This window comes from Chrysemys picta, chromosome 15, assembly GCF_011386835.1.
Source record: "Chrysemys picta bellii isolate R12L10 chromosome 15, ASM1138683v2, whole genome shotgun sequence".
NCBI classification, from domain to species: Eukaryota; Metazoa; Chordata; order Testudines; family Emydidae; genus Chrysemys; species Chrysemys picta.
Genome location: NC_088805.1, coordinates 8,287,179 through 8,310,901, shown reverse-complemented (window position 1 = coordinate 8,310,901; position 23,723 = coordinate 8,287,179). Strand labels below are relative to the sequence as shown.

At 41.6% G+C, this 23,723-nt stretch overlaps 1 protein-coding gene across 2 annotated transcripts in view; it reads left to right on the top strand.

Moving 5' to 3' along the window:
* Positions 1 to 23,723, top strand: part of MED13L (mediator complex subunit 13L) — a 396,084-nt gene that overhangs the window by 293,165 nt on the left and 79,196 nt on the right. For both annotated transcript variants that reach the window (XM_005303233.5, XM_005303234.5), the window contains exons 5-7: positions 16,546 to 16,691; positions 17,744 to 17,938; positions 18,350 to 18,538. In XM_005303233.5, coding sequence (XP_005303290.2) covers positions 16,546 to 16,691; positions 17,744 to 17,938; positions 18,350 to 18,538 — 530 coding nt within the window. The remainder of the gene's footprint in view (positions 1 to 16,545; positions 16,692 to 17,743; positions 17,939 to 18,349; positions 18,539 to 23,723) is intronic.

Sequence of the window (23,723 nt, the reverse complement as noted above, 5' to 3'; positions counted from 1 at the left end):
ATTAATTAAATAAAAAGTAATATCTGAATTGATTAGTCTGTTACTAGCTGAGATGTAGAAATAAACAGCAGTGTAACCAGATTTGAGAAAAGAATCACCATTTTTAGTACCCTATAATTTTTCCACTACACCAAAAATGTCTGGCTGATTGGTTGTTTTTGTGTTTATTCAATCTTCATTGTGTGCTGGGAGAGGCCACTGTGATTTGGAGTTCCTGGAAACACTGTCTTAAAAATTCATATACTGTAATGTGACAAAGTCAGGCCGGACGGGTGCAAGTGGATGGCCCTGTTGGGTTCTGGGAACTGAGTGGGTTTATAGGTTCCTTCCCCAGCCTAAGGGGAGGAGCCACTGAGCCCGGGACTCAAATAAATACCGGGGACAACAAAAGAGAAAATAAGGACAGGTGTGAAGGTCTAAGGGTCAAGAGTAGGGAACCTGAAGGGGACACCAAACAGAAAACCCCAGACAGCACCCACTGTTCCTCGAAGGTGTCAAGGGAGCCAGCAGACACGGCCCAAAGAAACTGCCCGGATACGTGAAAGGATTGGGGAATGGAAATATGCCCCATAGTCTCAGAGCACCCCCTCAGCCAACATCCTCTCCCTGGTGTTATAGATGGCCATTTTGGCCATCGCTAGGAGGAGGTTGACAAAGAGATCTCACGACTTCATGGTGCCACGGATGGGGTGTGCATAGATGAGAAGGTGCGGGGAGAAGTGCAGCCAGAACCATAAAAGTAGGTCCAGGAGGAACCGGAAAAGGGGTTGCAACCTGATGCACTCGAGGTAAGCGTGCACCGGTGTCTCCCTCATGCAGCAAAAGGAACAGGGGTCGGGGATGGGGTGAACCATGCCAGGTACAAGCCCATGCTCATGGCTCCATGAAAGAGCCGCCAACTAATATCCCCGGCGGGCCATGGGACTAAGGTGGAATACAGACTGGCCCCCTGGGTCCCTCACCCTCAGGAGATGGCGATAGTCCTGCCACTTAGTATCAGGGCGGGATACAAGGATGAGGAAATTGAGAGTATGGCGCATGAACGTATACAGATGTGCCCTTGGCACGGTTCAGAAGTGAACCGGATGTAGATCGCACAGCCGGCTCGAGGTATGCAGGGGGACAGCTGAGGGGGCTCACGGGACATGGGCATAGCAACCATTACTTACAGGCGGTCGGGAGCATTCTCAGGAAGGCTCACCTGGTGGAGGATAAGCTTCACCTAAGCCTATTGTTTTCCCTAATGGCCCATTACCTTGAATAGGCCCTTCACAACCAGCTATCTAGATTGGAAGCATTTCGCCTAGTGGGTGCCACCCAGGTGTGCCTACATGTGAAATACAGTGCATAGTCAATATTTATAACTTCAGATACAAAAAGGATACATGCATACAAATAGGATACTCATAGTCAGTAAATCATAACTTCCAATTACACCTGACATGACCCATCTTGTATGAAATGCCTCATAATTATGCCATAATCATATCATATCATAATATCACTATGAAGAATATGGGGTGCACTCTCACAGGCTCTTTTTCCAACAAGCTGAGAAGGGGCTACCTCAGGTCAATTAGGGACACCTGAGTCCAACTAAGGGCTCCTCTGGCGGGGCGGGGGGCAGAGACAAGCTGCTGCAAGGCTAGTGGAAGCAGGGAGATAAGCTTCTCCAGGAAGAGAGGCTCCTCTCCTCTCCACAGGGAAAACAGTCAAACCTGAGTGCCTGTTTAGAGGAAGGACTGATACCCCAAGGCCTACCTTGAATATACTGAGAGGTAAACACCGACGGGGAAGACCAACACTCTCCAGAGTGGGGCTGATTTACCCCAGGTCTCATCACTGCGAGAGGGGGAAGTGCTAAGTCTGTGGAGGCGGAGGAGATGCCTTGCCACAGTAAATAACCATTGCTATTGTCTTAAACATCAGTAGGAAGCTGCATACAATCCTAGTTTAGTTAGTAGTGCTGTCTGAACTCCCTGGAGTTTGGTTTATAACTGGCATCCTATTAAAAAGATAGGTCATTTGGGGCATATATACGTGTTTGACAAAGACCTCAGCTGTTCCAAATAGCTCCTGCCTTCTCCCATTTAGTTGTGTGCTCTAACTTTGAGTGGTCTTGAGATTCTCATGATGACAAGAGTTGCAGTGGTCCATGCTATATGGATGGTTTATGCATTATGAAACAGGAGACTATTGTACTACACTGGGGCCCAGCATGGGGACTCATTATTAAGGATCAACTTCTGCACCATCTGCTAAATCCTGTCCCCTTTGCAAAGCTGGACTTTGCATAGAGATGTTCTAAATGGAATGGAATCTTCCTCTGTGGCCATGAAGTGCCAACCTCAGAGCTGCTGTAGCCTATATATGCTGTGCTGCCACACAGTTATAGGGGAAGGATATTTGGCTGTTGAATCTGCATGCTTGCAGATACATAGACCAAGCCCCAACTCTGTAACATTTTCCTGTTTTACTCTATATGGAGTCCCATGGAGCACAGTTCATTTAGGGAGGCAGACCCCTCCTCACCCATAGGCTTTCTGTTTTCTGTCTTCCTCCTTCCTTCCCCTAACTCCCCATAGGCCCCTGGTAGTACCTGCTGCCCTTGGCACCCAGTGGAGCAGGAAGCAGCGTTTGTTTCTGAACTAGGGAGGAGGAGTATAAAATACCACACACTGAAGCATGATATGTTGTTTAATAGTTGAGAATCACTGCATTAGATTATCAGGATGTTTTCCATAGTAACTATCACTAAGACAGTCAAACACTCAGTGTCAGTTGGTGTTCCAAGAATTTAAATTTCAGATTGCAACAGTATATTTTGACAGCCCACATGGTGTACATATGAAAAGCTAATAACAGATCTACACATTTCCATCTCCTCACTCTATAAACATGTGGATTTTGTAAAAACTGTGGAAGATCAAAAATTTGAGTGTGACTGTGTAGAGGATCTACAGTAGGTGAAATCTTTACACAAGGTTTATTTGTCTGAATTAAGTATGACCTCATAGCAAAAGAATAAAGTGGATGATGTTACCATTTTAATTGTAAACATGCTGACTCCCAGTGTGCCAAGGGACTTGGGGAGCTGCACAGCCAATTAAAATGTAATAATAAGCAATAGTTTAACACTCCCTCTTTCCCTCCCCCCAGTAAAAAGCAAGCAAAATATTTAGACATAATCTCAAGAGATTATTAAAAGTATGCAGTGAAGAATGAGTTGAGATGGATGTTCCTGCAGGAACAAGTTGCAGACTTCAGAGCTACACAGCAAAAGCTCAGTCACCTGCTGCCTTCAGGCACAAAGATGGAACCCCTACACCTAAAATATGAATAGTGTCACGCTGTAAGAAACTGTGATAAGGCTCAGTGAGGTTGTCTCTGGTGATAACTAGATCCATCTCAATTAAGGACTTTTAAAACCAATAGGACCAGCTTAAATTTCATAGAATCATAGAACTGGAAGGGACCTCAAGAGGTCATCTAGTCCCATTTTGTATGTGTGCAACTCATTGTTCCTTCCTAAGTGGAGTATTTTGAATTTCATCTTATTTACTTCAGAACATTTCTCCAGTTTGTCCAGATCATTTTGAATTTTAATCCTATCCTCCAGAGCACTTGCAACTCCTCCCAGCTTGGTGTCGTCCGGAAACTTTATAAGTGTATTCTTTATGTCATTATCTAAATCATTGATGAAGATATTGAACAGAACCGGACCCAGAACTGATCCCTGTGGGACCCCACTTATTATGCCCTTCCAGCATGACTGTGAACCACTGATAACTACTCTCTAGGAACGGTTTTCCAACCAGTTTTGCACCCACCTTATAGTAGCTCCATCTAGGTTGCATTTCCCTAGTTTGTTTATGAGAAGGTCATGCGGGACAGTATCAAACGCTTTACTAAAATCAAGATATAACTTGTACAGGCAGGCAGTGTAGAGAATGCAAAGCAGTATATAATATGTTCACATTAAAGGTCACATGTTGTAGGGGAGCTTTCCTACAGCAAAGACTGAAAGTAGATCATGTAACTCACAATCTACAGTATAAAACACTGCTCAAACGTTTGCTAAAGAGGGAGGAACATGAGGCATTCCCCCTACCATCTCACAGGTTTTCATATTGTCAACAGGGCTTTCCTAGCCATGTGAACCTTGGGGAGGGGGTGATAAATATACACATGGGACCCAAACTTTGGTCTCCCTTACTGCCTACTGGATGTTCCCATGCATCCGTTTTATGTGAAAAAAATGGTAGGAAAGTGTTAGAGATAGGATCAGTAAATGAGAGCATCTCTTGAGAGAGGCAAATTAGTTTTGGCAAGGGGGTTGGTTGGTGACAACTTAAAGTGTTGTGATAATAGGTTCATAACATTATCTAAACACTTTCTATGTTATCTAAACACTTTCTGCATTGTGAATCTGTTATCTCAACACTTTTCCCACCATTGAAAAAACAAGAGTTAGTTAATATTCATAGTGTGTTTCTGTACATGCATGTACGTATGGTTTCAGAGAATGTCAACAGAATTCGGAAGGCATTGTTGATTTGTATAAAATAAAACTAGTGTATTACAAAATAATGTAATGATAATGAAAAGGGCTAGACCGACAATTCTGGAAGCTGAAGTTCTCTCCCCAGAAGAAAAGGAAGTATAGTTTAGTGGTTAGGGTGCTAGCCCAGGACTCAGGAGGCCTGGGTTAAATTACCCCTGATACTAGACTTCCTGTGTGACTTTGGGCAAATCACTTAGCGCTAGTCTATACTGGCAATATTAAAGCACTGCCACAGCTTGTGTAGTCGCAGCAGAGCGCTGGTAGAGAGCTCTTCCAGCTCTCCAAAAAACCAACCTCCACGAGGGGCGTAGCTACCAGCGCTGGGAGCGCAGCACTGGTGTACTGTCTACAGTGGCGCTTTTTCGCACTCCTGAGCGTGAAAGGTGCAGTGCTGTAAAGTGCCAGTGTAGACAAGCCCTTAGTCTCTCTGTACCTCAGTTCCCCATCAGTAAAATGAGCATACCAGCACTGCCCTACCTCACAGCAGTGCTGGGAGGATGAATCATAGAATATCAGGGTTGGAAGGGACCTCAGGAGGTCATCTAGTCCAACCCCCTGCTCAAAGAAGGACCAATTCCCAACTAAATCATCCCAGCCAGGGCTTTGTCAAGCCGGGCCTTAAAAACCTCCAAGGAAGGAGACTCCATCACCTCCCTAGATAACCCATTCCAGTGCTTCACCACCCTCCTAGTGAAATAGTGTTTCCTAATATCCAACCTAGACCTCCCCCAGGTGGTCTTATATTAAAGATTGTGAGGCATTCAGATACTACGGTAGTGGGGGTGCAGATAAGTACCGAAGATAAATAAGATAGCAGCACAATGTTGGTAATGCTTTCCCCCACTGCATACTGCATCACCCATATGCTAAAATGAAGTTCTTTGCATGAGAAATGAGTATGAGAAATACCCAAACGTGTGTGTGTGTGTGTGTGTGTGTATGTATAGTTTTGGGTATTTCTCATACTTCAGAAGTGACACATACTGTATCCCCTGTACATATTGGTTTGAATCCTGCCCACCCAGGCTGAAATAAGACAAAATGAAGTAGTCGGTAGTTCCAGTTCAATGTTACACAAGGTACTATTACATTTGGCACAATTAGTAGTAGATTTTGCAGAGGAAAGAAATTAAATTGATATGGAATGCAAACAGTTTCATATTGGTGTATGGCTGATACATTTTATTTCATGTATGCTGTATTTTGTATACATGAGAACCCTGAGATTTATGAACATTCATAAACTGAAGAGAAAAAGAGAAAGAGAAGAAGTGAGTCTGTGGCTTGTTGAGAAGAAAGTGAGTTCAACTGAAGGAATGAGCTCCACAAAACCGATATAGCCCTAGGGTGAGAGTTTTGTTGTTATAGTTAGCTTAGATGACACACAAAAAGAGAAATAACAACGTCTGGGGAACTGCTTGATTTGTTCCTTGTTTGGGTAAGCAGCTTCAGTCAGTGCCTTTTTTCTCCACTTTTTATAGTACAACTCTATCCCGATATAACGCGACCCGATATAACACGAATTCGGATACAACGCGGTAAAGCAGCACTCCGGGGGGGTGGGGTTGCGCACTCTGGCGGATCAAAGTTTGATATAACGCGGTTTCACCTATAACGCGGTAAAAAATTTTGGCTCCCGAGGACAGCGTTATATTGGGGTAGAGGTGTACCTTGTTTCCAGATTTACAAGTTTTCTCTCACCACTGCTTCCTCCTGGTTAATTCAAACTCTGTGATCAGAAGAGAAAGCATTGATCTAATGTTCCTTACTTGCAAATCACTATAAGATCAGGAGAAACATTTACAGAGGCAAAACCTCAAGAGGTCCAATACATTTTCCAAAGTAACCTCCAATCTCTTTCTTTATTCTTCACCACTTTGGAGTTTTTTAATTTACTGTTGATTTAAGCAGGGTATTACAAGGTTCTGCCCCCCCACCCCCCCGCAAAAAGAAAACCCCGAATAGAAGAAAACAAATAAACCACCACCACAAGTAGCTTAGAAACACCATCGTGTGCAGCTGCAAGTGCTTTGCAGAAATTAAAGTGCTTTCTGACAAGTAATCTTCAAATGAGTAAAAATATGACTCCTCTGATGAGACTTATGGAACATCACTCTAAGACAAAAATATTGAATTAGTAGAAAAAAAACGTAAGCATATCTTAATAAAATGTCTCAGAAATCATTGCAGTAGTTTCTTGCTGAGTTGTAGCATGATGGCTTTTATGTCTAACAACTAAATGATAGCACATTTTAAAACATGTATTCACTATAAAACTACCAAATAAGGCCCTGATCCTGCAAACACTAACACACATGCTTACTTTTATACATGTAAGTAGTTCCATTGATGTCAAAATTGTATGTATGTAAAATTTAAGCACATGCATAAGTGTTCACAGGATTAGAGCCTCAGTCTTTTGTGATGAGCTGTTACGGAGATAGGCTTGAATTAAACATTTTTATTAACTCTTCTGTTTTCTGTCACATTACATGATTGTTTTTCACCACCATAAGTCATGCTTGATGTTGGGCTTGATCCTCATTATTTATCCGATACTTGAGAGAAATGGATTAATATATTTTAGTGTTTGCAATTTCTGCAATAATAAAAACAGAGGCTGTTTCTTCTTGCACCACAAAATGAATTTAGCTACTTTAAAGATGCCTCACATTTTACTGGTGTTATAAAACATTCTTAGTATAGATACATGAAGATCTCTTAATATTGGAGGTGATTACTGAAGCACAACTATTCTTTTTAAAAATTGCATTCTTTAGAAATCCAGTTTGGGAATATCAAAGTTGCAACCAAAGCCTTGATATCTAGGAATCTCCTTCTAGAGTTAAGGGTTTTAAAATAGTTGGGTGTGTTAGTGAACAAAACTTGGCTTTGATTGCACACAGACTGACATTTGGCACATGCATTCAGAGCTTGGCTTTGAAATGTAATCCTTTGATAGCTTCTTTCACTTAGCGTAATTCTGGGAAAATAGCCTCTTTTAAGTTTGAATGCAGGATAACACAGCTTCCATCAGGTATTTGAGTAGTTCTAGCAAATTAAGGCTATGTCTACTGTAGGAGTGCTTTGTTGGTATAGGTATACCAGTGTACTATATAGGTAAAGTGCTCCTAGTGTGAGCACAATTTATACTGGCAAACCTGTGCTTTTGCTGGTATAGATTATTCCAGACCCACCGAGCGAAATAAGCAATACCAGCAGAAATGCAGTTTCGCCAGAGTAACTACACTTAAACTAAGCCATAGCTGTGCTAGCAAAAGCCCCATCAGGGATCATACTCCTTCACACCCTTGGCCAGCACTATGCTGGCAGAAGTCTATAGTGTAGACTTAGCTTAACATATGTAACAAAAAGAAGAGAAACCAACCCCGCAAAATATACAAAATTCCCAATTTATAGGGCATATTTAACTCTAAACATGTTTTCAGATTCATCATCTTAAACACATATTCACTCAATATATGTGGAGATATTTCCTTGTAATATTTTTTCCTACTTTAACATGCATCGCTAGTAGTTACTTTTTTATTAAAGTTCATGGCACTCCCAAAGTCTTTGATATTACACAAAGAGGCACTTGAAAAATGTAGATAGATTTGTTTGTTAAATAACTCACAGGCTATTTAAGGTAATAAAGAGCATGGTGGAAGCCCCTATATGGCAGGGATTGTCATTTGTGGGTGATTAAACATCAAAATGAAGCTGAGGCATTTGATCAATTACAAAAGCCATTAATTGGGGCATACTCTTGTTCTGTGAAAAGTATTCCATGTACATGTCAAGAATATATAGCATCTAAGAAAAGAACATAAACATTTTCATCACATTACAAAGGTTTAAAATGTCTTTGGTGCTTCTTTTTAGGATTTTCTGTTTATAATATATTTAAAAGCAGGACTCCAAATAATTTTTCAAGGATAGAGTCAAAATAAACTATTTGAAGCATGACATGTAGAAAAGGAAGGATGTGACAGAAACCAAAATAAAAATGTCTGTGTATTTGGTGAGACAGTAATGTTTGTTCTTTTCCTGGACCCTCATTAATGGAAGTCTTTCACTTGTGCAATAAAAATTTAATCGTGTTCAGTACCTTTTATTATTTCATTCACTGTGTCCGAGCCCTTGTAACTTGCAACAGCCATTCTTGAAGGGTTAGATTCAGCTAGGTGCAGAACACTCTCACCCTGAGCCAGCAAGGTGAATGCATAACTTTAAGCTCATGAGTAATCACAGTGAAATTAATAGGAATACTCATGTAATTAAAGTTAAGTATGTGTTTAAATGTTTTTCTGGATCAAGGCCACAGTGCTCAGCACTTTGCAGTATTGAGTCCAAAAGCAGCTTCAGTCCTTCAGTACCCAAGGGAAGAAAAAATATTTATATAGATAAATAGTTGATACATTTTAGATCGAACAATAATATCTAATTCTTGTATGCCTAAATTTTACTAAATTAATCTTTGCTAATGAGAACAGACAGAATAACTTACGTTATAAATGACCTCCTACTCAACCCCACTCATGAAGATATATGTCATAACTGAGATCAACCATATATTCTCCATAAAGAAAGGAAAGGATACCACACAGGTAACTATGAAAATGGGGTTAGGGTCACGTGCAGTGTAGATAGACTACAAAGATACATGTATCGTCTTTGAGGTTTTCCTGTGGTGCTGCTGCTTTTATATTCTATACCACAAGAAGAACTATCTAATTAAAATCATATAGGAAATGTACTGCCTGCATAATGTTTTGTAAGATTGTCTTAATAAAGAAAGAAACAAAGGAGAACGTGGAGATAAGTTTTAGGTTTCTCTTACGCTCTATTTGATTTCAGCACACTTTCTCTTTATTGAGGGGAGGAGTACAATGTGACATGAGACATTCATCAGACAACTGAACTAATTTAATTTATAAACAGCAGTCCTGTTGGTTTTAAAAGATTAAACGGAGATGAAAAATACTCTAGTGAAATATATCCCTATAATGACATCATAAGACGACTTTGCATTTTCACTACCTAGCAGCTAGAAATGGTGTGTTTGTGCATGCATGTATTTTTTATATGAAAGAAAGATCTTTGAATATAAAATAAACCCACATGCAGCACACATGCATATTGGGCTTTTGATGACATCCCCAAATACTTAGAAAACTTTCCCTTCTCATCAAGATGTCATCATAAGTCTGTGGAAGAGTGCAGTAGACTTATAACTCACATTAGACATAAATCATCAATTTATTTTGTGTATATGTATCAATTTATCATCTGTCACATACAGTAAATAGATTTAATGTCCCAAACTGCATATCTTCTTCAAGTGCTTGCTTATGTCAGTTCCATTCTAGGTGTATGCATGTGCACAGTTATCGGAGATTTTTGCCTTAGCAGTATCTGTAGGGTCGGCTGTGGCACCCCCTTGAGTGCCGTGCCCATGTGCTTGTATATAGACGCTGCCGACCCTACGCCCTCTCAGTTCCTTCTTACTGCCCATGACTGTTGGTAGGAGCACCTTGTCTTACAATCATAAGAGCATTAGCGGTTCGTCAACAGCCCATTGTCTTTTTTCTATATAGTTAGGTACTCAGCCTTTAAGATAAGTGTCGGTAGTTTGGTAGTTAGAGTCCTGACTGGGACTTCGCCTCGGAGCAGGGTTCAGACCAGGCTCGTCATGCAACAGGCCGATGCCTGTTATTGACCCCCATGACAGTTGTCTGAAGTGTCTGGGGGAATCCCATAGGAAAGACGAGTGCAGAATCTGTAAGAACTTTTGCCCTAGAACCCAAAAGGAACGGGATATCCGCTTGAGGGCCCTCCTCATGGAGGCTGCACTTCTTCCTGCATCAGAGCCCTCCCGCTCGGCTCCCACACTGAGCACCTTGGCACCAATGCGGAGTGCATTGCTGGCACCAGGCTCCGCCCGGCACTGAAAGGGAGAGGGACCTTGGGCAAAGGACCTATGTCAGGCCATGTGTCCACCCTAGGGCTTCACAGGGGTACTGCTAAGGTTGGACCCCCCGGCCCAGCCAGGGATCTGCCTCCAACTCCCATGAGTAGCAGGGGACCCGGCTTCTTCTAGATCCCTTGTTGCCCGAAGGAGCCCTGGTGGCTAAAGAAGAAGCAGTCCGACTGGCACTGCAGACACCACACCAGGCGCCGGACTTGACTAAGGCTCCAATGCCTAAGTGCAAGCTGGTCATGGGACTGCCCCATAGTGCACTGGAGCACCCTTGGGCCCTGGACCGCAGGCGTAGATCCCCATCCGCACGGCCTAGGACCCCTGCACCCATTCACGGTCTCCGGTCAGGGATCCTTCTCACAAGCAACTCCTCTTCCAAGAGGTTGAGAACCTCCTGCTCCTGGGGGCAGTGGAGGAGGTCCCTTGAGACATGAAAGGAAAGGAGTTCTACTCCCACTCCTTCCTGATCCCACAAGCAAAAGGGGGCCTCAAATTCATCTTGGACCTGCATCATCTCAACAGGTCTCTCAAAAAGTTGAAGTTTCGCATAGTCTCCCTGACCTCCATCATCCCCTCCCTGGATCCAGGAGACTGGTACGCTGCCCTTAACTTGAAGGATGTATATTTCCACATTTCCATTTTCCTGGGGCACTGGCACTTCCTTCATTTTACGCTGGGCCAGCGCCATTTCAAATTCACAGCATGGCCATTTGGTCTCTCATCAGCCCTGAGAGTGTTCACGAAGTGCACAGCACCAGTGGCTGCTTATCTGAGGTGCCAGGGTGTTCAAATTTACCTCTACCTCGACGACTGGCTAATAAAGCGTCGGTCCTGGGATCAGGTGTGGCAGCATCTTGATCTGGTTTGTTCCACCTGTCATGACCTGGGGCTGTTAATAAATGAGAAAAAGTCAACCTTAAGTCCAGTGCAACACACAGAGTTAATTGGAGCAGTCCTTGACTCTACTCAGGCCAGAGCCTTCCTTCCCGAGGCTTGGTTCCAAGCCATGGCAGACCTCATCTCGTGCGTGCAAGCCCACCCTCTCATCACCACTCACATGTGCCTGCGATTGTTGGGCCATATGGCAGCCTGCACTTACGTGGTCCGACATTTGCAGCTCTGTCTCGGATCCCTGCAGGTGTGGCTGGTGTCAGTTTACATCCCCAACAGACACAAGATGGACCGGGCGGTTAGGGTCCCAGACCATGTACTGTCGTCACTCACCTGGTTGCAGAATCCTGCATCAGTGTTGGAGGGAGTTTCCTTCGTGGCTCCATCCCCATTGTTGACCTTCATCTCCGATGCTTCGGACCTGGGCGATCTCAGCATGCAAGGCTGTTGATTTGAGTCACAATTGCTCCCTACACATCAACGTCAGGGAGCTAAAATTGGTTCGCCTGGCCTGCCAAGTCTTCCTACCTCACATAAAAACCAGGGTTGTCCAGGTCCTGACAGACAATACAGCAGCTGTATTTATTCTAGATCAACAAGCAAGGTGGAAGTCAGATAGTCTGCCCTTTGCCAAGAAGTTCTCAGGCTTTGGGACTTCTGTGTACAACACGGCATCCATCTCATAGCCGTACATCTCCCCGGGGCCAGGAACGCTTTGGCAGATTGCCTCAGCAGGAACTTCTCATCTCGCCATGAGTGTTCCCTCCATCTGGAAGTGGTCAGCATCATCTTCCAGAGGTGGGGGACTACCTAGGTGGAGCTGTTCGTGTCCAGGCAGAACAGGAAATGCCACATTTTCTGCTTGATTTGGGGATAGACAGAGGCTTCCTGTCGGACGCTTTCCTATTCCCATGTTCAGGGGCTCTGTTGTACGCCTTTCCCCCAGTCCCATTAATTCACAGGGTCCTCATGAAAATCAAGCAGGACAAGGCAAAGGTGATCCTCATAGCACTGGCTTGGCAGCGCCAGAACTGATTCGGCACGCTCCTGGGCCTCTCAGTGGCTGCTCCATTATGGCTACTGCACAGGCCAGACCTGCTGTACCAAAACCATAGCAGTCTTGTGCATCCAAACAGGGCAGTGCCACACCTGATGGCTTGGCTGCTGCATGGTTAAATATGGAGGAGCAGGAGTGCTCAGCTGGTGTCCAGCAGGTCCTATTGGGCAGCAGAAAGCCCGCCACCAGAGTGACCTACTTGGTCAAATGGAAACAGTTCGCTTGTTGGACCTCGGATAAAGGCATTCGGCCCGAGCGGGCCTCGGTGCAGTTAATCCTGGACTACCTTCTGCATCTCAAACTCCAAGGCCTGTCCCTTTCATCTATCAAGGTCCACTTGGCCACTATCTCAGCCTTCCATCCTCCACTCGAGGGGAGGTCAGTTTTCACCCAGGACATGACTGCCCGGTTCCTCAAGGGTCTCGAGCGGGTGGATGAAATGTCCAGAATGGATCGACATGAGCAACACATCTTGAAGAACAAAGTTACAAAAGGTAGGTAACCACTTTTTCTTCACACACAACTCCATTTAGGGCAGAAGTCGTATACCCCTTACATTCCACAGGCAGCAACTAGTACTTTTTGCTTTTTCAGTCAGCATGCATTCACACTCACCATCATTTGGTGATAACACAATGTAGTGAAGTATCAGACTTGTAGCCTTCTCAGAGTGACTAGGGGAGTAGCTGGAAGACTATTTCACATGCATGGTGGTTTCTGGCATCCTGAAGAATGTCGGAGAGAGACAAAAAATTCAGAAAAAGTAAGATAACATAAAAAATAAATTTACAATGTGGCCCAGATTTTCAAGGGTTCATTATCCACAACTGGGACCAGATATTTTAAAAAGCTCATTGTGCTGAGCTCTTCCGAAAATCTGGCCCTGACCGAGAATGCTGAGCACTTTCGTAAGTTTAGTCCTATGTGTGTTCTGTTGTACTTGTTTAGTTTCTTACAGGGGAATGTCTCATATACATAACTACAAGAATTGTATGAAAAATATTCTTTGTGGAGTCTTTGTAGTTTAGAGAGAGTATAACTGGGACTGTTAGTCACCATTAAGAAAACTGGATGTTGCTAAAGCGCTACTGAAGATTTGTTATGTAAAATACAGACAAGAAAGTTTCTTGCAATCTTATTTCTTGTTCATTACAGACTAGCCCTAAATATGTGGTCTGCAGTTAGAGTACTCTATGAAGACCTTTGCATATATCAATATGTGGAGATGTAGGTTGTATATGATTACAAAAATAAATAAATGAAAGTCTTATATCTGTTCCTGAAAGCTGACTTTTTCAGCATGTTAATTTCTTCCCCTTCCCATTGTATTTTATTTGTAGATCTGTCTTATGCTTTGTAGCAGGATTGATTTCTGCAGCTTGGTATTTAACGAATTATATGAAACTGTACTGAAGACAAGAATGTCAGTATGTTGGGATATGCATTCCTAAAAAGAACACATCACTCTGTGCACTGACACTGTTTTCTTGAAATAAAACTCATGTTTGTTACCAAAGTAAATATTTTATACAAAATCTGCCAGAAGCTTACCAAGAGTGTGTAGAGTCCCCAAACCTTGATCTTTATTGTTTTTGGTCTTTAAAAGCTGTGCTTAAAACAGTGAGTCTGTTGCCAGAGGGAACATTCACTTTATGTAACTGTTTTTTCTCTTGCAAAGTATTGCAATACAGCCCCCTGGAGTAGGACTTAGGAACAGTAAAAGGGGAGAAGCCTGATACTGTACACAGATGGATAAACGTTACTTTCCCTGGACACATTTGCTCAGCAGAGGAAGAGTTCTGCCTTTAGGAATTTATTAGCTCCGGTCAAGACTGGCTACAGAGAACCAAATCATGACTAAGCAAGATTTTCTATTTTTCTCTTGTCTACATATCTCAGGCAGATTTACTTGGATCTAGTGCTATAAATGATCCTGATTTCACTAATCTAGCTTGTAACTGTCTACTAGGGTACAATTTATGAATAATGGGCTAGTTATCTTAGACTGTTACGTTTCCAGAAACATGAAATGGAATCCTTCCTATATTTTCACTCTCCCTGTAATTCATGTTCCATATGCTATTTCTTTGAGTTATCTGAAGTTATGCTTATTTAGTCTGTTGATGTTAATGCTTAGTTTATTTTGATGTCATCTGGTTCACTGATGAAACAAGGTGCAATGTACTATATTCTGTCCACTGTGGAAACATATGCATCTTTATCTTCCTAAATTCCCATTTTGTCTATTTCTTACTCTGACAATGTTTATAGAAGGTTGTGAATGTTGTGTAAGAATGAATATGACTTGTTCATGCCTGACTGCTTTGCAAGAGGCTTGAAAGAGTCAATATGTGGTCCCAGATGGCTATTTTTCTTTCACTTCAGTGGAAGGCAAGAAGGACTTTCACAGTCAAAACTGTAGGAAGCTTGTAGAATCAGAAGGATTCCTGTGCACTATCCTAAAGACCGGAGTTCAAAATGATTTCTTCACAAATAGCTTTTCTATCTGCTTTAGAAAATCTGGCCTGCTGAACTCTTTGCAGAGACTATTTCCACTTGATCTTAGACCAGACTTTTCATCGTTTTGCAATTAAAGCCTTATGAATATAATATTTGTCCAGAGACTAATATTATTTTTGATTAAATGTTTTGGGTTCTGTTTATGATTTTATTTGTTATATGAGCAGAGTGGTTTTGTTTTGTTTTGGGGTTTTCTCCCCCCCCCCCCGAGCAGAGTAGCTGAATGGAAATACCATGAATCTATGACCCATTTCCTTTCCCCCTTACAGCTTGCTGTAAAAATGTAGTGGCTAGTTTAAATCTACTGTGCAAGTGGTAGAGCAGTAAACTTAAAATGTCTTTTCTGTTGCCATAAAGAAATCAAGTAAGACTTGCTAGTTCCCATTGCTGAATGATACAAAGTGCTACTAAACACAGGGTGTGCAGTGCTGAGGAGATTGAATAAAAGTTTAGCCACCTTCCATTTTGATGCTTTTTAAAATAACCTGCCCCCGGATTTTCTAGAGTGAACTTTTCTCTTTTTTTATAACATCAGTTGTAGAACCTTTAAACAGGAGCCTAACTTTTATTTAAGGACAAACACTTGTTTTACAAAAAATGCAGAATGACTTAGAGATTTAAGAAGATTAAACAACATCCTGTTCCAGACTATCAGTTCAACTATTCAAAAAGAGTTTACTGCAGTGTTGCAGTTAGTTGACTTGAACTGTGAAGTGAAATTGTTACAGTTGTCAGTGTTATTTCCTTAGCTGAAGGTAGTTATGTTGTGGCTGGCTTAGTGCCAAAGCCAACAACTATTAAAGAATGCCTTGCCACTGTAGTCCTGCAATAATTTATCTGAACAATACAAATTGTATGGGTTTTTTTGTTGTTGTTTGGCTGGTTTTTGTTTATTTAAGAAGTGTGGTGTTACAATTAGCAACATTTAAGCAAACGATTAGATGTAATGTAATGCAAAGCAATTCTATGTAGTGGATTAAGTGGGAACATTTTATTTTCATTATTATTTACTGAACATTATTCTTGATGGTGTATGGCAGTGTCATGGACGGCCTGAGCCACCAGTTTATTGAGATTGTTGCCTTCTGAGCAATTCTCTGTGCCTTAAAAAACAAAAAAAAAAACAATATTCCCATGGCATATAAGTAATGGTTCTTCCTCTCTATTCCTGTTCTCAGCTGAAGTTCATTTCTGGTCCTAAGAGTTCTCTTTCCTTTTCATCCTGAAGACAATATTTTGACTTCTTGAAGCCTTCTGCATGCAGACAACTGTTTGTAGTGAGCTTTCCTTAATTGAAATGGGTAGGAAAATGAATCTCTGAGGTTCATGTCCAGTTCCATCATCAGCCAGAAGTTGGTAATTGTGCTGTGTACAGTCATCTTCAGTGGTTCTAAGTTCAGTTTACTTGAGTGAAACAACAGAACTGGGTTTTCAACCCAATGTGGCCCCCATCTGCTACAAAATCTGTCCTCTTTTCCCCCACATTCATTGATATGCTAGTGAACCAGTTTTTTATTTCTTTTTATCCAGTGAACATTTGTCTTGCGCCTTCACATTCTTCCTTCATGGGGAAAGCAACGTGTGCACAAGCGTGGAGATTGCCCAACACCAGCCAATCTACCTAATCAATGAGGAGCATATCCACATGGCCCAGTCCTCTCCTGCACCATTCCAAGGTAAGTGCACTTCTGACTGTGGCAGCTCTGGAAGTATAAAGACTTGCAGAACATGTAGTTTATGTGCCTATTTTAATTCCTATATATCAAAAGCCCCTAACTTGGCCCCAGTAATGGGTCAGGAAATAGATCCAGAAATGATTAAGAAACTAATTCTATTTTAAAAGTTACTGAGTTTTAAGTTCCCCTCAGGAAACTGGGAGCTTGGGGTAAAACCCTGTTAAGATTTTTAGTATGATAGCTAGCTGTAAATAAATGTTAGTTCATGTTTTCCAGTTTTTTCTAGTCATTAACCTCATTAGATGCAAATATTTTCTGAAATAAGTACAACAAAACAAATTGTAATTGTTGTGAGATCTGTATGAACATTTTATATATTAGCACAGTGTCACAAGGTCCAGTAGGCTCTGGTCTATGGGTAGTGTTCTTAAATGCTACTGCAGTACAAATAATTGATCATGATAACATAGATTATTTGCTTGAACTGGAGTTGTTTTGTCTGAGTGACAGTCCCTCATTTTATTTTTCCTTCAGTGTGCTGTTTGTGGTGCAACGCATTTGTCAAAATGCAGATTTTTCAGAAAGAAAGGTGAAAATACAGAGCATAACCAAAGAGAAGAATAAGCATTTAAAATATATAAAAAGAGACATACCTGATATAGTCTTAAAGGTTTTTACAGCTTTTTAGGTTACAGTGTAGTGTTGTAAGCCATAAAAATGCCCTGTGCAATTTGGAAAAGAAAACATTGCACTTACTTAATTTTTTTTTTTAATGTATTACATACTGTATTACAGGATATCTTCAGAAGTATGTCTTCTGTTATTCCATTGATGTATAGTTATTTTTATCCCTCTTAATATTTATTTCATTATTTTACAAAGTTAGGTTGTGTGCACTATATTTTAAAAATAAACGAAATGCAAAGAGCTGCTATCTAAAATCACAATGCAAACAAGACTGAGAACGAATCTAGGGGAAGTGGAATGTGGTTGCTCTGCAGTTGAAATCCACATATTGTAGAGACTAGAGAGTGGTATGTTTTATTTTTCAGTTCTGTTGAGTCCTTATGGTTTAAATGGTACATTGACGGGCCAAGCATACAAGATGTCAGATCCAGCAACCCGTAAATTGATTGAGGAATGGCAGTATTTCTACCCCATGGTGCTGAAGAAGAAGGAGGGGCTGAAAGAGGAAGAGGAATTAGGATATGATGACGATTTCCCTGTGGCAGTTGAAGTCATTGTTGGTGAGATTTAGTATTTTGCCTAAAGAATATTTCGCCCCACCTCATAATTAAAAAAAAAAAAATCTAATTAATCAGAAACAACCTTTCTAATTTCCCTATCTGGTTTTGTGGCTCTCTTGACACTGGAGCATTCTGACTAGTTATCTTGCCTCAAGGTTCTTACTCCCTGTATCCCTGATGCTGCTATCACAATATCAAGCTTCTTATTTCAGCTCCCTATTTGTCATAAAAGGATGGACGAATACTTAGGAATGAATATGCAGGCTGTAAACTTCTTTAGATCTTTTCTATTTTGACTAGTAAGGATTGTCTAGTGCATGTTGAAACCAAGACAAGGCCAGCCTGGGTAGCTGAATAATAAATGGAGAATTTAAAGACTTATTTTCTTCTTCCTGTTCCCATTCTTTATAGGTGGTGTACGAATGGTGTATCCTTCAGCTTTTGTTCTCATCTCTCAGAATGACATCCCCCTGTCTCAGAGTGCTGCCAGTGCTGGAGGCCACATCAATGTGGGTCAGCAGGGACTTGGCAGCATGAAAGATTCCAGTAATTGTGGGATGCCTCTCACTCCACCCACTTCCCCAGAGCAGGCCATCATAGGTAAGCAATAAACCTAGCAAAGAGACCTGACTCATCCTATTGAAAACTCATTTTAAATATTCTTTAACTGATTCAGTGAATGACAGTGTTCCATAATCTCTTGTCAGTTTACTCTTTGAACCAACGGAGGTGTTACTAAGGTGTACTCCAGCATAGTGTGCTTTCATTTTTGCATAGATTATAATTTCAGGGGGATAAATGTGTGAACAGCAGCAGAAAAAAGAGAGAGAATACGCTAATGAGTAGAACACAGGGATTTTCACATGAGTTCACAGAACAGAAGAGTTACCAGTTTTGTGAGAGTTAATTTCTGCCCAGTTTATTGGAAATCTATTGCATTTATGATACAGCATGGACACCTGAGACTGTAGAAAGGATCAGGCCTTGTCAGAGTCCTTAATTGCATACTTGCTTAAGGGGGATGTAGGGATTAATTAGTTAATCATTGTAAAGTATTACAAACATGAAAAATACCATATAATTTATTAAGCATTACTATTGGAACAATGCCAGTATCTGAATGATGGTCAATATATTGACCAACACAATGGGGCTTGAACCAAGGACCTCCAGAAAAAAAAGAATGAGTCTCTGCAGCTTAAGGTAAAAAGTCAGGCTCTGTAGGTGGAGGATGTAATGAACTCTCATGAGATGTGGCTGGGTCAAAGAAGGGGACACGTAAAACTCACTGACCAGTGGAGTTGCTAAGTAATTTACACCAGTTGAAGTTCTAGCCTTCTATTCTGTTATTATGCCACATATTTTCTGTACTTCTGTTTTCCAGTACACTCTTACTGCAGACAGTTGCATGTAAACTATATCTTTATTTCCAAGAAGTTCATCTACCTCTTTTTGATCCTCACACAGGTCATGATACTGCGTGACTGTACACTTAGTTGCCACAAAGGTTACTATGAAATCACAAAAAGTTTTTGTGTAGATCAGTTCTGGATTATGCTCTTTGCATCATTTGACTTCAGAGATTTGCCAGTTATTAAAATTTATTTATTAATACATTCCCTGATTTCAGAAGCACCGGCGTGTTTTTTAATTTAAACCTCAGTGTAGAAATTGTGGTTTGGATTCATAGAAGATGCTCTAAATTGAGTCATGCATGCAGGATCATTGTAGTATGCTCAGCAATGAAATTTTGGACAACTTTCATCTGTTAGCAGCTTGTCTTGGAACAGTTTATGTTTATTATCTCAGTGGATTCTTAAAATCACATCTGTCTACAATGTCCCTTCCAGTTACACAGATTGAATATTGACTTTAAACATTATGCTTAAAAGAACCCAAGTAAGTTGCAAACTAAACATACTGGGTCTTAGTGACAAGGCCATTGGACAATTAATGGAGATATCCTATCTCCTAGAACTAGAAGGGACCTTGAAAGGTCATCGAGTCCAGCCCCCTGCCTTCACGAGCAGGACCAAGTACTGATTTTGCCCCAGATCCCTAAGTGGCCCCCTCAAGGATTGAACTCACAACCCTGGGATTAGCAGGCCAGTGCTCAAGCCACTGAGCTATCCCTCCCCCCAGTAGCAATATCAATCATGCAGAAACAGTATAAGTTACAATGCAAACTAGTAATTTGAATAACATAGAGTCATAGAAATATAGGGCTGGAAGGGACCTTGAGTAGTCATCAAGTCCAGGCCCCTGTGCTGAGGCAGGACCAAAAACACATAGACAATGTCAAACTCGTCTTAAAAACCTACAATGATGGGGTTTCCATAACTTCCCTCTGAAGCCTATTCCAGAACTTAACTGCCCTTATAGTTAAGTTTTTCCTAATATCTAACATAAATCTCTCTTGCTGCAGATTAAGTCCATTATGTATTGTCCAACCTTCAGTGGCCATGGAGAACAATTGATCACTGTCCTCTTTATAACAGCCTTTAGCATATTTCAAGCGTGTTATCAGGTCTCCCCCCAGTCTTCTTTTCTCAAGACTAAACATGCCCAGTTCTTTTATCCTTTCCTTAGAGAACAGCTTTTCTAAAATTTTTATCATTTTTGTTGCTTTCCTCTGTATTCTCTCCAATTTGTCCACATCTTTCCTAGCCACCTAAAGTGTGGTGCATAGTACTCCATCTGAGGCCTCACCAGTGCCAAATAGAGTGAGACAATTACCTCTTGTCTCTTATGTTCAACACTCCTGTTAATACATCCCAGAATATTAGCCTTTTTTTGCAACCGCATCACGACTGATATTCAATGTGTGATCCACTATAACCCCCAGATCCTTTATAGCAGTACTACCACCTAGTCAGTTATTCCCCATTTTGTAGCTGTGCATGTAGTTTTTCCTTCCTAAGTGAAGTACCTTGCACTTGTCCTTATTGAATTTTATCTTGTTGATTCCAGATCAGTTCTCTAATTTCTCAAGGTTGTTTTGCATTCTAATCTTGTCCTCCAAAGTGCTTGCAACCCCTCCAATTTGGTGTCATCCACAGATTTTATAAGCATGTTCTCTGTTCCATTATCCAAGTCTTTAATGAAAATATTGAATAGTACCAGACCCAGGACTTACCCCAGTGGGACCACTAGATACGCCCTTGCAGTTTGACAGGAAAGTAGTGATAACTGTTTGTCGAATATGGTATTTCAACCAGTTGGGGAGCCACTTTGTAGTAATTTCATTCAGATTGCATTTTCCTAGTTGGCTTAATAGAATGCCATGTGGCACTGTGTCAAAAGCCTTAGTAAAATCAAGATATGTCACATCTATTGCTTCTCCCCTTTCCCCCGCAACCAGTAACCCTGTCAAAGAAGGAAATTAGGTTGCTTTGGCATGATTTGTTCTTGACAAGCCCATGCTGGCTATTCCTTTTAACCCTATTATCATCTAGGTTCTTACAAACTGATTGTTTAATAATTGTTGCCATATCTTTTCAGGTATTGAAGTTACGCTGATTGGTCTGTAATTCCCTGCATCCTCTTTGTTCCCCTCTTTAAAGCTAGCTACTATGTTTGCCCTTCTCTAGTCCTCTGGGACCTCACCCATCCTCCATTAGTTCTCAAAGATAATTGCTAACAGTTCTGAGATTGTTTCAGCTAGTTCTTTAAATACCCAAGGATGAATTTCATCAAGCTCCTTAGACTCGAATATATCTAACTCATCTAAATATTCTTTAACCATTTCTTTCCCTATTTTGGCTTGCATTCTTTCACCCTGGTTGTTAATATTAATTTTATTGAGTATATGGTCACCATTAACCTTCTTAGTGAAGACTGAAGCAAAATAGGCTTAGCCTTCTTGATCTCATATCCTTCCCTGCTAAGTTGAGGACCCATGCTTTCCTTCATCTTTCTCTGGCTCCTAGTGTATTTAAAGAACTTCTTCTTGTTGCCTTTTATATCCCTTGCTAGGTGTAGCTCATTTTGTGCCTTAGCCTTTCTGATTTTATCCCTACATGCTTGTGCTATTCTTTTGAACTCCTCCTTAGCAAGTCTTTAATGTTTACATTTTTTATACGATTCCTTTTGGATTTTCAGGTCATTATAGAGCTCTTGATGGAGCCATATTGGCCTCTTCTATTCTTCCTGTCTTTCCTTGGGACTGGAATAGTTTGCAGTTGTGTCTTTAATATGGTCTCCTTGAGAAACTGCCTGATCTCCTTTATCCCATAGATTTTCTTGTCAGGTGACCTTACCTACCAGCTCTCTGACTTTGTTAAAGTCTGCTTTTTTGAAGTCCAGTCACATGCTGAATGTGAGCTATATGACATATACAAAAAGTGTAAACCTTTTCTATGAATTTTAATTGTGAATTTGTTCAGGGCTTAAAAGTTCACAGCACAGTATAGCTAAAGTTCTTACTATGTATATCATAGAACCATAGAAGATTAGGGTTGGAAGAGACCTCAGGAGGTCATCTAGTCCAACCCCCTGCTCAAAGCAGGACCAATTCCCAACTAAATCATCCCAGCCAGGGCTTTGTCAAGCCAGGCTTTAAAAACTCTAAGGATGGAGATTCCACCACCTCCTTAGGTAACCCATTCCAGTGCTTCACTACCCTCCTAGTGAAATCGTTTTTCCTAATATTCAACCTTGACCTCCCCCACTGCAACTTGAGACCATTGCTCCTTCTTCTGTCATCTGCCACCACTGAGAACAGCCTAGCTCCATCCTCTTTGGAATCCCCCTTCAGGTAGTTGAAGGCTGCTATCAAATCCCCCCTCACTCTTCTCTTCTGCAGACTAAATAAGCCCAGTTCCCTCAGCCTCTCCTCGTAAGTCATGTGTCTCAGCCCCCTAACAATTTTCGTTGCCCTCAACTGGACTCTCTCCAATTTGTCCGCATCCTTTCTGTAGTGGGGGAGCCTAGAACTGGACACAGTATTCTAGATGTGGCTCACCAGTGCTGAATAGAGGGGAATAATCACTTCCCTCGATCTGCTGGCAATGCTCTTAACAATGCAGCCCAATATTCCATTAGCCTTCTTGGTAACAAGGGCACACTGCTGACTCATATCCAGCTTCTTGTCCACTGTAATCCCCAGGTCCTTTTCTGCAGAACTTCCACTTAGCCAGTCAATCCCCAGCCTGTAGCAGTGCATGGGATTCTTCCGTACTAAGTGCAGGACTCTGCACTTGTCCTTGTTGAACCTCATCAGATTTCTTTTGGCCCAATCCTCCAGTTTGTCTAGGTCACTCTGGACCCTATCCCTACCCTCCAGGGTATCTACCTCTTCCCCCCAGCTTAGTGTCATCCGCAAACTTGCTAAGGTGCAATCCATCCCATCATCCAGATCAGTAATGAAGATGTTGAACAAAACCGGCCCCAGGACTGACCCCCGGGGCACTCCACTTGATACCAGCTGCCAATTAGACATCAAGCCATCGATCGCTACCCGTTGAGCCTGATGATCTAGCCAGCTTTCTATCCACCTTATAGTCCATTCATCCAATCCATACTTTTTTAACTTGCTGGCAAGAATACCGTGGGAGACCATATCAAAAGCTTTGCTAAAGTCAAGCTATATCACGTCCACCGCTTTCCCAATATCCATAGAGCCAGTTATCTCATCATAGAAGGCAATCAGGTTCATCAGGCATGACTTGCTCATGGTGAATCCATGTTGACTGTTCCTGATCACCTTCCTCTCCTTCAAGTGCTTCAAAATGGATTCCTTGAGGATCTGCTCCATGATTTTTCCAGGGACTGAGGTGAGGCTGAC